A 16,262-nucleotide genomic window follows, 5' to 3' on the forward strand; every position below is an offset into this window, starting at 1 on the left:
CTGCTATATAAAATGGATAGGACTAGAACCACCCACTAGGAACATTCCTCCCAACTTAATCCAATAAGATGGTTCTTCAGAAACCTTAACTTTACAAGGAATGCAGACAAAGTGGGAGGGAAAAGATTCACATTCACATTGAAAAGCTCAGGTCAGTTCACGTTGAAAGGCTAGAGATTTTTTTTAACTTCCAGAAATTCAGCTACCTTCAGTATTTCTGGTTATATTTTATTGCTCAATTACTGAGATTTAGTAATATATAAAAAATGCTATGTAAGATATTTGTTATTCACAAATACAGATTACACAAAGCACTGTGGTAGTTAGATTAGTGTTCCTTCAGATACTCAGATCCTGTTCACCAAGGGAAAGCAGGTGCTTTTGTAGGTTTTAAGCAAATCTAGATTGCTCACTTGAAATGGCAAAAGTCTAAGACTAGGGTTGCCTTTGAGGAGAAGTGGGTCCAAACATAGCATCAAAAATGACTATGTATAATAGTAAAAAACTGAACAGGCACCTGCTTCTTATGTTGGACTACAGGGTACGTATGTCTCATGTCAGCATGATCAAGGTTTTTAAATGAAAGAAATATACAGTAATTTGTATTAGCATTTTTATGGCTTGTGGTTCATATAAACACCTTTTTGTTTAATGCCATCTTCTGTTCTGGGCTTCTAATGCTTGCTGAAATTCTCACTGGCTGGGGAAAAAGCCACTCAGACTTAAATTGTGTTTGTTCCTTGGAAGTGAGCCCTCAGCTTTCTGACTCCCAAATATTAGTATAATTAAATAATAAATTCACTCACTGGTGAATTATTTTCTGTCAATTTTGAATCTCGCATTTCACTCAATTTTCTTTATTTACAGAGCTTCCTTATGGCTGGGAGAAAATAGAGGACCCTCAGTATGGGACATACTATGTTGAGTAAGTTTGTTACCTCAGTTAATATTTTCCCAAATGTTTTCCTTTCAGCATATAGCTTTAGAGAATACTGGATACAGCACTTTATGCTTCTGTGATCCCACTGTTGAGTTTTTCAACTAGAGGTATGAAAAGGTAGAGGCAGTGAGCATGTACTACATTGACCCTGGGCTTCCCAGAAGTTGGCTTTGAATTTCTAAATATAGAAAATAAGGGGGAAGTTGCCTAGAGGATTAATAGCTGGAGATACTATTGTTACTAATACAGCCTCTAAAGAGAAAGTCAGTTGATAGAAAACTGGAATGAGGGCAACGGACTAGATTAATTATCAAGGTAATTTCCAACACTACCACTGTATGCTTCTGAAAGCAGTGGAAGAACTTTAGGGCATTATAACATAATTACCTAAAGTTTTGAAGCATACACCTAAAGGTGTACTCTTCTAAGGAGTTGTTCCAGGAAAACTTAGTATTCTTTTTAGGGGTGAAAGTTGCTTCTTAGGCAGGTGTTACAGTTAAATTTAAACATAAATATATATTGGAGAGGAGTGCCAGACACCTGCCTATGTTATAACGCCAGAGAAATTAAGCTAACGTCAATGTCTAATTTTGCCTTCTCTTTTCTTTATCTAATTGCTACATTGTTATGACCATCGGGATTGCTTTCTTTCCAGATGATAAACATTGAATTTGACCTAAAGCGTCTAGCAGCAGGCAAATAATTGTATCAGAAACATTACTATTTACCTGGAGACTAGGAGTTAAACCTGCTGCCTAGGTAGCAAAGACAAAATGTTATTATAACCTGAAAAAGTAACAAACACAAGCATCTTTAATTTTATGATTGTTTCTTAGTGTTTCAACACTTACAGGCATAAACCAATGACATTTCCTGGTAATTATCCCTAAAGTAAGCATCTCTGACTCCTGTTGCAACTGTAATCTTTATTCTATTGTGCAGGTTGTTACTTGAGTCACTGTGGTTAGAGGGATTTTTGGAATGACTTCTTATAATTAAAGGTGTCTCCTAAGGAAATGACTCAATTAGATTGACACTTAAGTATATAACTTCAGAATTTCAATGTCTTGGTTCCTTTGAAAGCTATGCTAATTTTGTTTCCATTGTGTTACTTAATATCTTACTGATACTGTGATGTAAAAAGTATACAGCAGCTCTTTCATTATTTTTTTCCTAAGTCATATTTTGTTAAAGGAAGAAACGACCATTTTTCACATTAAAGGAATATTTGGGGGCCAACTGAAAAGGTTTTTGCGGATTTTTTTCTTCCCCTCAAAGTTTAGTCTCTTTAAATTGGGCTCTAATCAGCTATTATTTGCCATTGACACTGCTGAACATTTCTGAGATAATGATTCTCATTCGCTTTATTACCCATTCCAAGTGAATTTGAATACATGGTCAAAAGGTGAAAGTCATTTGCCTGTTATAAAACCTTGAGCTGAATGATCTGGTGCCCGTTATGCAAAGATATAATATTAAAGCAACTTTAGGGCAAATCCTGAAGCGACCTCCTCCTAGTTGTCAGGGAGGTACATGGAATAGCCTGAATTAGAAGCAACAGCAACAGCGACATGATTTTGTATGGTTGTTCCCAGAATGAGCTCATTTTACAGGAGGGTTTTGTATTAGATTAAGAAGGAGCAGACTGTACTCAAGTTGCACATTAGTATGGAGTCAGCTGAGCTATGGAGTGTGGCTTGATTCCCAGATTAGTTAGGTTTTGAATCTCAACCATGGTAATCTGCAGTGAGTTTACTGATGTAGATAAAAAGCTGTTACTTGAATGGCTACTCTTTGGCTCTCTTAGTTTGTCAAACCAGATGGCACGATGATTGCTCTTGGCAGGAGCCTTATAGTAGTAACACCAACTGCAATGGTAGTTTTTCTTTGTATTTATTTTAGAGGATGGGATTCTGAAATGGATGAATTTGTTTTTTAAAATAAAATTGTTCCAAAAATATAATATGCTTATAATATGCATAAATATAAATATGCATAAGCTATAAATATGCTTATATATTTAGAAATGCGGTCTTGATTGTATTGCATTACATGTCTTTTTTAAATTAACATATAATAATTATACACATTTTGGGGGTGCATAGTGATGTTTCAGTACACATATAGTGATTAGATCAGGGTAATGAACATTAAATGTCTTGATGCATCTAGGTGACAAAGTCAAAATATATACTTGCTTTCACAACTAAAACTTTTTTTTTTTTTTTTTTTGAGACAGAGCTTTACTCTTGTCGCCCAGGCTAGAGTGCAGCAGCACGAACTTGGCTCACTGCAACCTCCGCCTCCCAGGTTGAAGTGATTCTCATACCTCAGCCCCCGAGTAGCTGAGATTATAGGCATGTGCCACCACACCCAGCTAATTTTGTATTTTTAGTAGAGATGGGTTTTCCCCATGTTGGCCAGGCTGCTCTGAAACTCCTGACCTCAAGTGATCCATCCGCCTCAGCCTCCCAAAGTGCTGGCCTCGGCCTCCCAAAGTGCTGGAATCACAGGTGTGAGCCGTCATGCCCAGCCATCTAAAATTCTTTATGAAAGAATATTTCATTGAGATAAATTTTTAATGTCCAGATATTAGGCATAAAATTTTAATACAGATAATGTGCCACATTATGTACTAATATTTAATCATTCTTGTTTGCTATCTTTTTTTCTTTCTGATAATCTGTAATATTTTCCTCTCTCATTTCCCATAGCTGGTTATATGGAAAACAAAATTTGTTGTATCTTAATAATAGTGTAGGTATAAGTAACTAAATGAAAAGGACAGTATTCTCACTTCTTTATTTTTTTATTTTGTTTTTGAGTGGCATTTTAGTCTAGATAGTTTAAGATAATGAAGATAATAACTTCAGTAAATCTTATATTCTGTTGTCAAATTTGTAGGAAAAGGATTACTCATTTGCATACTTCTACTCTCCTCTCCCACACATTACAAAGGGTATAAATACAAATTACTACTTTTTATGTTCTAATGCCTGGGTGGCAAAGTGAGTCATTCTAGCCAATGATATTAAAGTGAAAGTGAGACAAGCTTCTTTCTGAACAGGTTTATTCTTTTCTGAGTGTCAGTTTTTAGTTATTTCTCAAAAGAATATGTAAAATATCAGTTCTTAAATAAATTTTTTAAAGTAGTTCCTAAGATTTTTATTTTCACAGAGTTAAACAGTTAACTCAATGGACAGGGTGTCCCCCTCATATTATGAAACAGAAGAATACTTGAGTGTTAGTGAAATCAGGACCCAAAGAATGTCCAGTGGCACTTACCATATTTAGATCTCTTAAACTATTTAATAAGTAACCACATCTGTTGTGGAACTAATATGCACTAGCAGCCTAAGTGACATGGAGAAAGCTAACATTCCTTTTTTTGAAGGTGGTTTTTTAAATTTTTATGTTAGTCCCTGCTGCCCATTTCTCTACCACCACCCTTAATGTTTGCAAATGGCAAAGCTCCAGTGTGGACAACATAGTAAGACCCTGTCTCTACAAAAAAATTTTTTTTTAATTTACTGGGCATTGTGGCACGCACCTGTGGTCACAGCTACTCAGGAGGCTGAGGTGGGAATACCGCTCGAGCCTGAGAGGTTGAGGCTGCGGTGAGCTGTGATCAGACCACTGCATTCCAGCCTGGGTGACAGAATGAGATCCTGTCTCCAAAAAAAGTAAAATAAATAAAAAGGCAAAGTAAACGTTCAACTTGTGTGACTATTTATATGTACATTTTGTAATATTCAGCCTACCTAAAGACAATCATGTTCTGAAATTCTCATGAATTGGTATTTAATTGTTGGTGTTCACTCGTGTTACCTCTTTTTTTATATTTATTTTTTTGTGATGGAGTTTCACACTTGTCGCCTGAGCTAGAGTGCAATGGCACAATCTCGGCTCACTGCAACCTCTGCCTCTTGGGTTCAAGTGAGCCTCCTACCTCAGCCTCCCGAGTAGCTGGGATTGCAGCCATGCGCTACCACGCCGAGCTTATTTTTGTATTTTTAGTAGAGACGGGGTTTCACCATGTTGGCCAGGATGGTCTCTATCTCTTGACCTGGTGATCTGCCTGCCTTGGCCTCCTAAAGTGCTGAGATTATAGGCATGAGCCAATGTACCCGACCTCACTTCTTATTGAAGTGGAAAACTGTAGCATATGCTGAAATATATTTGTACTATGGAAGTGTTAGAATGTGATTTCCATTGCTTCTGAATTAGACCTATTCGAGGTCCTAAACATCTTTTTTACAGCAGTTGCTTTCTTAACCAACTTCCAGTTACCTGGCTTGCCAGAAGAACAGTGATCTTTTTCTTCTGTAAAACATACTATTGCCCATACCGTGTTGAATAGTTTTGGCTAGTCTCCTAGCGGCTAGTCTCCCCAGGTTTCCTGCTTTCTCTCACAGAGTTGTATGCATTCCAAGAGTCAGTAGTGAATGTTCCCAAATCATAAATGTCAGTTGAACCTATGTTATAATTATTCATTTAATTATGATATAATTATGAAGAAATTTAAGTGTGAAAGAGTATTCTATACTATAATTGATAAAAGCAAGTCATTTTCTTAGTTGCTACTGAACAGATATAGGTGAGTCAGTGGAAAAGTAATAGTAATATAATTTAAAAAGGATTCTATACACAGATTTCTTTGAAAGTGTCTTTACAGCTTGCTTTATTTTGGAGAAACTTAAATTAAAACCCTTCTATCATTAACTGCCTTTTTAAAAAAAAATTAAATTACCAAGAACAAGTACTTCTGATTGCATAAGATAAGAAGGCTATAATTTTGAAAACCGTTATTGGCTATATTGGGTAGGTTTATGAAGAAGCTATAGTAAATATAATATCAAAAGCTTCACAGCTTGGCATCTTCTACAGGACTTTATTTAGCTGACAGAAAGCCCCACTGCTATCATCTGTCAGTCTCTCTATGTTCCATAGCCTAAAGATACATATTTGTCCCCTAATCTATGAGGATGGAATGGTATGATAGACTATTTAAGGATATGTTACTGTTTTATTTTAAACTGAAATGTATATTTTTCTGCATTCTATAGTCACCTTAACCAGAAAACCCAGTTTGAAAATCCAGTGGAGGAAGCGAAAAGGAAAAAGCAGTTAGGACAGGCTGAAATTGGGTCTTCAAAACCAGGTAGGCATTCTTCTCAATCTTTTCTTGAAAGAATAACTTGTGAAATTTGTATGCTGAGTTAATAAAAGTGAGTTTGAACTTTTTATTTCTATGACTTTGACACTAGACAAGAATGTCTAATATTTGTTACTATAAAGATATGAATAATCTTAATAAAACATCTGAACATTATGAAAATAGTGAGATTTTTCTCAGGAGTATATAAAAAGCATGAAGTTGTTGGGAGAAGGGATTTGGGTAGCTTTTTTGTGAAGTTGAGATTTTGTTTTGAAGATTGGAATGTTTCCTTATATGTTTAAGGCGAGACCAATATTAGGTCTCTAGTTCATCATTAGCTTTTCCCAAGTTAATTGCTTAAGTATGGTATCTGTAACTATTGAGGATTCTTCATTAACCAAGATTAATAAATAATAAATATATCAAATGATTTACCTACATCACCGAGTCTCAAGTGGGATGGTAGGTATTAGTAACGTCAGACTCACTTAGGGAACATTTTTTAAAAATACAGATCTGGAAATTTCAATGAGCCTAGTCATGTATATTTTGAAAACACTGCTCAGGAAGTTCTTACATTCTACTTATCCCTCCCCATCCCTTTTCCAGTCCTCATTTGTCATTAATAACCAGGGGTATATATGGTCATATTGTAGTAATCCAGTAGATTCTCCACTTCAGTTGCCCGTGAGAGAAATAGTTCTTTCTTATAGTTACTCTTCAAAAACATCATCCTCCTCCTAAAGTTTTGCATTTCGTTTAGCAAACATTTTGAGTTTAACAAATACTTTTGAGCACTGACTATATCCCCAGAGCTTTGCTAGGCACTAGGTATTCAAAAATGACTAAGAGTAAGACAGGGCTTGCCCTCAAGAGTTCACAGTCTAATATAGGAAACTGATGGTTATAATATATGGAGATAGGCGCCATCCTAGAATAGTAATTATAAGGGTAAGCTGAGGAGCAGGTTTGAGTCCCAGCTGTGTAACCTTGGATACATTTCCTAAATCTCTAAATGCCCCTATTTCTTCGTGTATAAAATAGGAATAATAATGGTACCCACCTCTTAAGGTGGTTATGAGTATGTAAAATAACAGATGTAAAGTGCCTGCAATGGTATTAAGCATATGTTGGCTAATAAATGATAGTTTCATTGTTATTAATAGAGATGTACAAGGTACAGTGGTGGCATAACGAAGGGAGTACCCAACTCTGCTTTGGTGGAGATTGTCAAGGGGGCAGGAGAAATTTCAAAGCAGAAGAGATATGAACCGGGTCTTGAAAAGTCAGGAAAAGTTAAAGCAGGCAGACAAAAATTTTAAAGGAGTAAGAAACATACCAAATAGAAGGAACAGAATGTTTAAAATCATAGAAGCATGAAATGGTGTGCTGAAAGGCCAGAAGGCAAGTAGGCGTGGTTACAGCATAGGGTAATTTGTAGGGCAGTAACAAGCGATGAGTTTATAGGGATAGGCAGCTATGAGAAGAGGTTGAGTATGTCACACATGTTGCTGGAATCTCAAGGAAGTTGAAGATTGAAAAATATATGTTGGATTTGACAATAGGGAGGTCATTAGTCACTCTAGCAAGAGCAAGTAGAGAGTGAAATAAAATTGCAATAGAATGAAGAAGGTATGGGAGGTGAAGACGTGGAGACAATGAGTATAACTAACTATTTTCATAGCTTTGATCATGAAAGATTATAGACAGAAGACATGAACTGAAGAGCAACTTAAATCCCTAATTTATACATAAGGAAATGGAGACTTTAATAAAGATTAAGCCTCTTGCTTAGAATAACAGTGAGTGTCAAGCCAGAATTTGAACTTAGTTTTACTGACTTTAAATTCAAATTTCTTTGTATTATAATATATAGTCCCTGAATTCATGGCACATTTCAAGGGAGATCTTTCCTCCCTTAATAAACTCTAATTTCCCTGAAGTCAGGTGCCATATGTTTTATTGATTTAGATACCCAGGCTCTCTCCTATAAGCTAGGGATTAAAAGAAGAGTAAACACTCAACACCTGGCCAGGTATAGTATTTCACACCTGTAATCCCAGCACTTTGGGAAGCCAAGGCAAATGGATTGCTTGAGCCCAAGAGTTCGAGACCAGCCTGGGCAACATGGCAAAACTCCATCTCTACAAAAAATTAAAAAATCTGGCCTGGTGTGGTGGCACACACCTGTAGTACCAGCTACTCAGGAGGCTAAGGTGGGAGGATCACCTTAGCCCAGGAGGTCAAGTCTGCAGTGAGCAGTGATCATACCACTACACTCCAGCCTGGGTGACAGAATGAGACCCTGTCTCAAAAAAAAAAAAAGAAAAGGAAAACAAACAGAAATATTCAACACCTGTCTTTCAGGAGCTCCCAACTTAGCCAGGGAAATATATATATAATTTTAGTATAGTATGATAATGAAGATATAAACAATAGTGGTAGACAAAAGGGAGAAATTAAATCTAAATGTAGAAGGGCAAGAAAGGCTTCCTTGATGTTATTGAAGTTATGCTAGTCCTTAAGGAATAACAGCTGCCATTTGTTGAGATATTGAGTCACATATAGATTTGGATACTTTGTATAATCATATCATTTAAGTCTCAAAATAGCTCTGCAAGTTATTGATATTATTATCCCCATTTAGAGGCTTTGAGAGCATTAAGTTAAAATTGTCTGATTCATCTATCCCAAGGTTATCCTTTCCACAGAGTCAGAAGCACTCAAGTTTGTGAGCCATGGAACCTCCTTCCTTGGACAGTATATAAGAGTTTGTGCTCATCTACATTGATTGCGCAGTTACCATTTGTCAAGCACCACTTCCTCTGCTTTCTGTGTGTCACATAGTTTAATTTCTGTGACAATCCCATGAATTTTAGGTACGACTAGCCCCATTTTAGAGACAAGACAGCTGAGGCTTACAAGTTTTAAACAACATACCCAGGATCACTCAACTAAATCACAAATCTTGGATTTAAAGTCGAGACTGTTGATCTCAAAGACAGTTTTTTTGTGCCTTTATGATTTTCACTTCTCTAAGCTTAATTTTGATAAGACTGACTTCTGACCAACTTTTAGTTGGCTTTGGCTGTTTTATTAATACTTTCTAAAATTAGGTGTTATTTTTCCTTCCTCTTCACTGTTTGTACAACTTGGATGTCATCTGTTGTATGCCAGTTTTCAAGTTTTGCCCTCAGAAGCCAATCTTATTCTAGTATTCCTGGGGATTAGGGCATGGGATAGCTAACCAGACACATCTCAGTGTTTGACATAAAAATGAAAACGGTACATTTCATATTATCATCAAGTACCTGTCCAAGTACTCAGTCATTAGAGAAATATTCTTATCTACAATCTGGTAGGCAACACTAGTGGACGGTGTTAGTCAACTTCTGTAATTGAACGGGTATTGCATATGTCAATTAAATAATTTTTAAAAGTAATATTTTGTTCAGAGACTGAACAAAATTCAAAGTTGCTACTTTGAATGTGAGAAGCTCAATAATACAGAGGTGTCACCATAAGTAGGCTGACTGGCCATCCTCTGAGAGGCCTCACAAAATGGCATTTACTATGATCAATGCACTGCTGTCTGGAGTCTACTTCTCTACTTTGAGAAGCCCAAAAGAGCTGGATTTTTCATTTCTTTGTATCATGTGCTTTTTGCAAATAAAAGCAAATCTGGGAATAACATATCAAATAAGGTAGCTCCTCCTTTCCTGTCACTATTGCCAAGGCAGGCCTACCTCTTGAGAAAGCTGTTTACATACTACATAATCTGCATAACCATATAGAGCAACACCAAGAATCGCTCTTTTTTCTGATAAGTTTTAATATATACCTGTTAGAACACTCTGCTAAGAGGGGCAGCAAATACACATAAGTAACTCTGGGCGTGATACTAGCGCTAAGTGTGAAACAAGCTACCATTATTAATTCAAGTTAACAGGGAAATGCACAACAAAACCACAGTGAGAAACCACTCCATGTCCGCTAGAATGGGTACAACCAAAAGGAAAGACAGGACAACTGTTGGCAACTATGTAGAGAAATTGAGGCCCTCCTATGTTGCTTGTGGAAATGTAAAATGGCAAGGCTGCTTTGGAAAAGTTTGGAAGTTTATCAAAATGATAAACATAATTACGATATATTCATAGTAACTGCTGGAATTCCACTCAGTATATACCCAAGATGAATGAAAATATGTCCACACAAAAACTTGTATGTGAGTGTTCATATCAACATTATTCATAATAGCCAAAAAGTGGAAATAACCCGATGTCCATCAACTAATGAATGGATAAACAAAATGTAATATTTATCCATACAGTGGTATATTATTTGGCAATAATGTAATAAATTTATCTTTAGGAAAACACATTTAATTTATTATTTATTACATATAACTAATAAAGAGCAATAAAGTACTGACATATGCTACAATACCGATGAACCTCAAAAACACTGTCAATTGAAAGAAACCATTCAAAACACCACATATTGTCTGATTCTGTTTATGTGAAATGCCTGTATCGGGCACGTCTATACATGGATAGTAGATTCGTGGCTTCCTAAGGCTGGGATATGGACGTGGGTTGGGGAAAAACTGGGTAATGACTGCTAATGGGCATGGGGATTTCCTTTGAGGAGGGAAGAAAATGTTCTAAAATTAGATTATGCTGATAGTTGGATGACATTGAATTGTATACTTGAAAGAGCTGAATTCTATGGAATGTGAATTATATCTCAATAAATTTGTTAAAAAATAGATAATGGCAGAACATTTAAAGTCTTTTTTTTTTTACAGTTAATTTAATACTTAGTAAATTATAAATCTGTACAGTTTGATTCTCTCAGTTTTTGTCACTTCCTTAATGGCACGCATGGTTGAGGAGAAGAGAGAAGAGGTTCTGGAAGGAAGCTGTTATTTGTAGATGTGAATCACTAGGGTCATCTAACCCCTAAAAATGGGCATTTCAAAAGAAGTATGTATTTTTCTTCCTAAATTATCTACTAAACACGAGTGAAAGGCATAGAAATATGAAGCTATTTACTGACAGTAAAAAGATTCACTCCTTCCATCAGTTATAAATTAAAGACTGCAGAAAGCTGTGAATTATAAAAATTCTCAATATACTCTCTTTCATAAGTTTGTGACACATGACCTCATCCTCCTGGTATAGTACTTTGCACATAAAACTCAGTAGATGCTGAGTTTTATAGTACAGTTGAATAGTATCCAAACTTTCAGCAATTGAGTACTAAAGGTTGTGTCATTTTAACTTCATATAATGAACTCTGGGTTGAAAGTAAGTGCAGACAAGGCAATGAGAAAGAGAGTTGAGAATAACGTTAAGTTATATAAAAAAAGATTGACTTTGAGTGCTATATTCATTGTAATTATTTTTGTTCTCAAACCCACTTCTCATTTTGGCACAGATACGGAAAAATCACACTTCACAAGAGATCCATCCCAACTTAAAGGCGTCCTTGTTCGAGCATCACTGAAAAAAAGCACAATGGGATTTGGTTTTACCATTATTGGCGGAGATAGACCTGATGAGTTCCTACAAGTGAAAAATGTGCTGAAAGATGGTCCCGCAGCTCAGGATGGGAAAATTGCACCAGGTAACAAATGTTTCATAATTGTTTGAAGAGTAGTGATATTATAACAAAAATTATAGTGAAGAGATTTTATATACGTAGAGAGAAAGAATTAAATTATATAACTAAAGAGAGAGATTCCAGTATTAAAATAGCTTATCCTCTAATTAAAAAAAAAAAAGTTGTATGGGTATATATTTATGGGATACATGAGATATTATACTTTGATACAGGCATGCAATAAGTAATAACCACATCATAGAAAATGGGGTATACATCTCCTCAAGCATTTATCTTTTGTGTTAAAAACAACCCATTTATACTCTTTTAGTTATAAAATGTACAATTAAATTATTACTGACTGTAGTCACCTTATTGTGTTATCAAAAACTAGGTCTTACTCATTCTTTCTAGCTATATATTTTTTATACTCCTTAACCATCTCCACTTCCCTCTCACCCCCCGCCAACCCCAACTACCCTTCCCAGCCTCTGGTAATCATCCTTCTACTCTCTATCTCCCTTAGTTCAGTTGTTTTAATTTTAGTACCTGCAAAGAAATGGGAACATGCAAAGTTTGTGTTTCTTTGCCTGACTTATTTCACTTAACATAATGATCTTCATTTCCATCTGTGTCATTGCAAATGACAAGATCTCATTCTTTTTATGGCTGAATAGTACTCCATTGTGTATATGTGCCATATTTTCTTTCTCTAATTATCTGTTGGTGGACATTTAGGTGGCTTCTAAATCTTCGCTATTGTGAAAAGTGCTGTAACAATCATGAGAGTGCAGATATCTCTTCAATATACTGATTTCCTTTCTTGTGGGTATATACTAAGCAGTGGGATTGCTAGATTGTATGGTATCTCTATTTTTAGTGTTTTGAGAATCCTCCAAATTGTTTTCCATAGTGGTTGTGCAAATTTACATTCCCAACAACAGTGTATGAGGGTTCCCTTTTCACCACACCCTCTCCAGTATTTGTTATTGCCTGTCTTTTTGGATAAAAGTCATTTTTAACTAGGGCAAGATGATACCTCATTGTACTTTTGATTTGTATTTCTCTGATGATCAATGACCTGAGCACCTATTCATATACCTGTTTCTATGTCTTCTATTTCTTCATGAGAAATGTCTGTTCCAATGTTTTGCCCATTTTTTATCAGATTATTAGATTTTTCCTATAGAGTTGTTTGAGCTCCTTATATATTCTAGTTATTAATCTCTTGTGAGATGGATAGTTTGCAAAGATTTTCTCCCATTCTGTGGGTTGTCTCTTCACTTGACTGACTGTTTCCTTTGCTATGCCGAAGCTTTTTAACTTGATGTGATCCCGTTTGTCCATTTTTGCTTTAATTGCCTGGGCTTGTGGAGTATCACTGAAGAAATTTTTGCCCAGACCAATGTCCTGAAGAGTTTCCCCAGTGTTTTCTTTTTCTAGTTTTATAGTTTGAAGTCTTAGATTTAAGTCTTTAATTCACCTTGATTTGATTTTTGTATACAGCAGAGATAGAAGTCAAGTTTCATTCTTCTATATGTGGATATCCAGTTTTCCTAGAACCATTGAAGAGACTGTCTTTTCTCCAATGTATGTTCTTGGCACCTTTCTTGAAAATGAGTTCATTGTAGGTGTATGGATTTCTCTATTCTGTTTCATTGGTCTATGTGTCTGTTTTTATGCCAATACCATCTTCCTTTAGTTACTATAGCTCTGTAGTATAATTTAAAGTCAGGTAATGTGATTCCTCCAGTTGTGTGTCCTTTTTCCTCAGGCTAGCTTTGGCTATTCTGGGTCTTTTGTGATTCCATATAAATTTCAGGATTGTTTTTTCTATGTCTGTGAAGAATGTCATTGGTATTTTGATAGAGATTTGATAGAGATTGCATTGAATCTCTAGATTACTTTGGGTAGTATTGAGAACAATATTGATTCTTCCAACTATGAACATGAAATATCTTTTCATTTTTTGTGTCTTCTTCAGTTTCTTGCATCAGTATTTTATAATTTTTTATGTAGACATCTTTCGCTGCTTTAGTTAATTCCTAGGTATTTAATCTTATTTGTGGCTGTTGTGAATAGGATTACTTTTTTTATTTCTTTTTCAGATTGTTCACTGGCATATAGAAATGCTACTGATTTTTGTACGTTGATTTTGTATCCTGCAACTTTACTGAATTTGTTTATCAGTTCTAATAGTTTTTTTATGTGTGGAGTTGTTAAGTTTTTCCAAATATAAGATCCCATCATCTAAAAACAAGGATAATTTGACTTCTCCCTTTCCAATTTGTATGCCTGTTATTTCTTTCTCTTGCTGATTGCTTTAGCTAAAACTTCCAGTTCTGTGTTGAGTAACAGTAGTGAAAGTGGGCATCTTCATTTTCCAGCTCTCAGAGGAAGTACTTTCAGTTTTTCCCCCATTCAGTATGATACTAGCTGTGGCTCTGTTGTATATATGGCTTTTATTATATTGAGGTATGTTTCTTACATACCCAGTTTTTTTAGAGTTTTATCATAAAGGGGTGTTGAATTTTATCAATTTTTTTTCAGCATCAGTTGAAATGAATATAGTTTTTTGTTGTTGTTGTTTTTGTTTTGTTTTAGACCGAGTCTCTGTCACCTGAGGCTGGAGTGCAGTGGCGTGATCTCGGATCACTGCAACCCCTACCTCCTGGGTTCAAGTGATTCTCCTGCCTCAGCCTCCTGAGTAGCTGGGATTACAGGCACTCACCAGCATGCCCGGCTAATTTTGTATTTTTAGTAAAGATGGGGTTTCACCATGTTAGCCAGGCTGGTCTCGAACTCTTGACGTCAGGTGATCGACCCACCTCAAATGATTATAATTTTTATTCTTCATTCTGTTGATACCATGTATCACACTAATTATTTGCATATGTTGTACCATCCTTGCATTCATGGGATAAATCCCACTTGGTCATGATGAATGATCTTTTTAATGTATTGTCACATTCGACTTGCTAATATTTTGTTGAGGAGTTTTACATCAGTGTTTATCAGAAATACTGGCCTGTGGTTTTCTTTTTTTGATACGTCTTTGGTTTGGATAACAGGGTAATACTGGTATCATAGAATGAGTTTGGAAATATTCTTCCCTTTGTTTTTCAGAATAGTTTGAGTAGGAATTGTATTACTCCTTCTTTAAATGCTTGGTAGAATTCAGCAGTAAAGCCATCAGATCCTGGGCTTTTCTTTACTGGGGGAGTTTTTATTATGGCTTCAATCTTGTCACTTGTCATTGATCTGTTCAGGTTTTAAATTTCTTTGTGGTTTGATCTGGGTAAGTTGTGTGTGTCTAGGAATTTATCCATTTCTTCTAGGTTTTCCAACTTGTTGGCATATAGTTGCTCATAATAGTCTCTAACAATCCTTTGAATTTCTGCAGCATCACTTGTAATGTCTGCTGTTTCATCTCTGATTTTATTTATTTGGATCTTCTCTCTTTTTTTCTGTTAGTCTAAGGTTTGTTAATTGTATCTTTTCAGGATCTTTTGTTTCATTGATCTTTTGTGTTGTTTTCTTCATTTCAAATTCATTTATTTCTCCTCTTTCTGCTTTTCTTCTATTAATCTAGAGTTTAATTTGCTCTTTTCTAGTTCTTTAAGATGCATCATTAGGTTATTTATTTGAAGTTTTTCTTTTTTATATATATATAGGCTCTTATAGCTATAAATTTCCCTCTTAGTACTGCTTTTGCTGTATCCCATAGGTTTTGGTGTGTTTTGTTTCCATTATTATTTGTTTCAAGAAATTTTTCCAATTTCCTTCTTAATTCCTTTATTGACTCACTGGTCATTCAGGAACCTATTGTTTAATTTCCATGTGTTTGTATAGTTTCCAAAATTCCCCTTGTTATTAATTTCTGATTTTATTCCATAGCGGTCAGAGAAGATACTTGATATAATTTTAATTTTTTGGAATGTTTTAAGACTTGTTCTGTAGCCTAACATATGGTCTATTCTTGAGAATGATGCTGTGCTGAGGAGAATAATATATATTCTGCAGCCATTGGATGAAATATTCTATAAATATCTATTAGGTCCATTTGGTCTATAGTGCAGATTAGGTCTGATGTTTCCTTGTTGATTTTTCTGTCTGGAAGACCTAATGCTGAAAGTGGAATGTTGAAGTCTCCTGCTATTATTGTGTTGAGGTATATTTCTCTCTCTTTAGCTCTAATAATATATATCATATATTATGTAATAAATATATATAATATATAATTGTAATATATAATAAAATACCTCTCTCTTTAGCTCTAGTAAAGCAAATAACACTTGCTTTATGTATCTGGGTACTCCAGTGTTGGATGCATATATATTTACAATTGTTATATCCTCTTGCTGAATTGACCCCTTTATTATTATATAATGGTCTTTTTGTCTCTTCTTGCAGTTTTTGTCTTGTAATCTATTTTGTCTGATATAAATGTAGCTACTCCTACTGGTTTTTGGTTTTCACTGGCATGGAATGTCTTTTTCTAGTCCTTTATTTGCAGTCTATGTGTACCTTTACAGGTGCCATGTTTCTTCTAGGCAATAG

The 16,262-nt window shown here is 35.3% G+C and overlaps 1 protein-coding gene across 5 annotated transcripts in view; it reads left to right on the plus strand.

The window, feature by feature from the left end:
* Nucleotides 1–16,262, plus strand: part of MAGI3 (membrane associated guanylate kinase, WW and PDZ domain containing 3) — a 306,588-nt gene that overhangs the window by 238,412 nt on the left and 51,914 nt on the right. For all 5 annotated transcript variants that reach the window (XM_030935106.1, XM_030935105.1, XM_030935107.1 and 2 more), the window contains 3 exons: nucleotides 868–925; nucleotides 6,007–6,101; nucleotides 11,538–11,726. In XM_030935106.1, the coding sequence (XP_030790966.1) occupies nucleotides 868–925; nucleotides 6,007–6,101; nucleotides 11,538–11,726 (342 nt within the window). The remainder of the gene's footprint in view (nucleotides 1–867; nucleotides 926–6,006; nucleotides 6,102–11,537; nucleotides 11,727–16,262) is intronic.

This window comes from Rhinopithecus roxellana, chromosome 8 (assembly GCF_007565055.1).
Source record: "Rhinopithecus roxellana isolate Shanxi Qingling chromosome 8, ASM756505v1, whole genome shotgun sequence".
NCBI lineage: Eukaryota > Metazoa > Chordata > Mammalia > Primates > Cercopithecidae > Rhinopithecus > Rhinopithecus roxellana.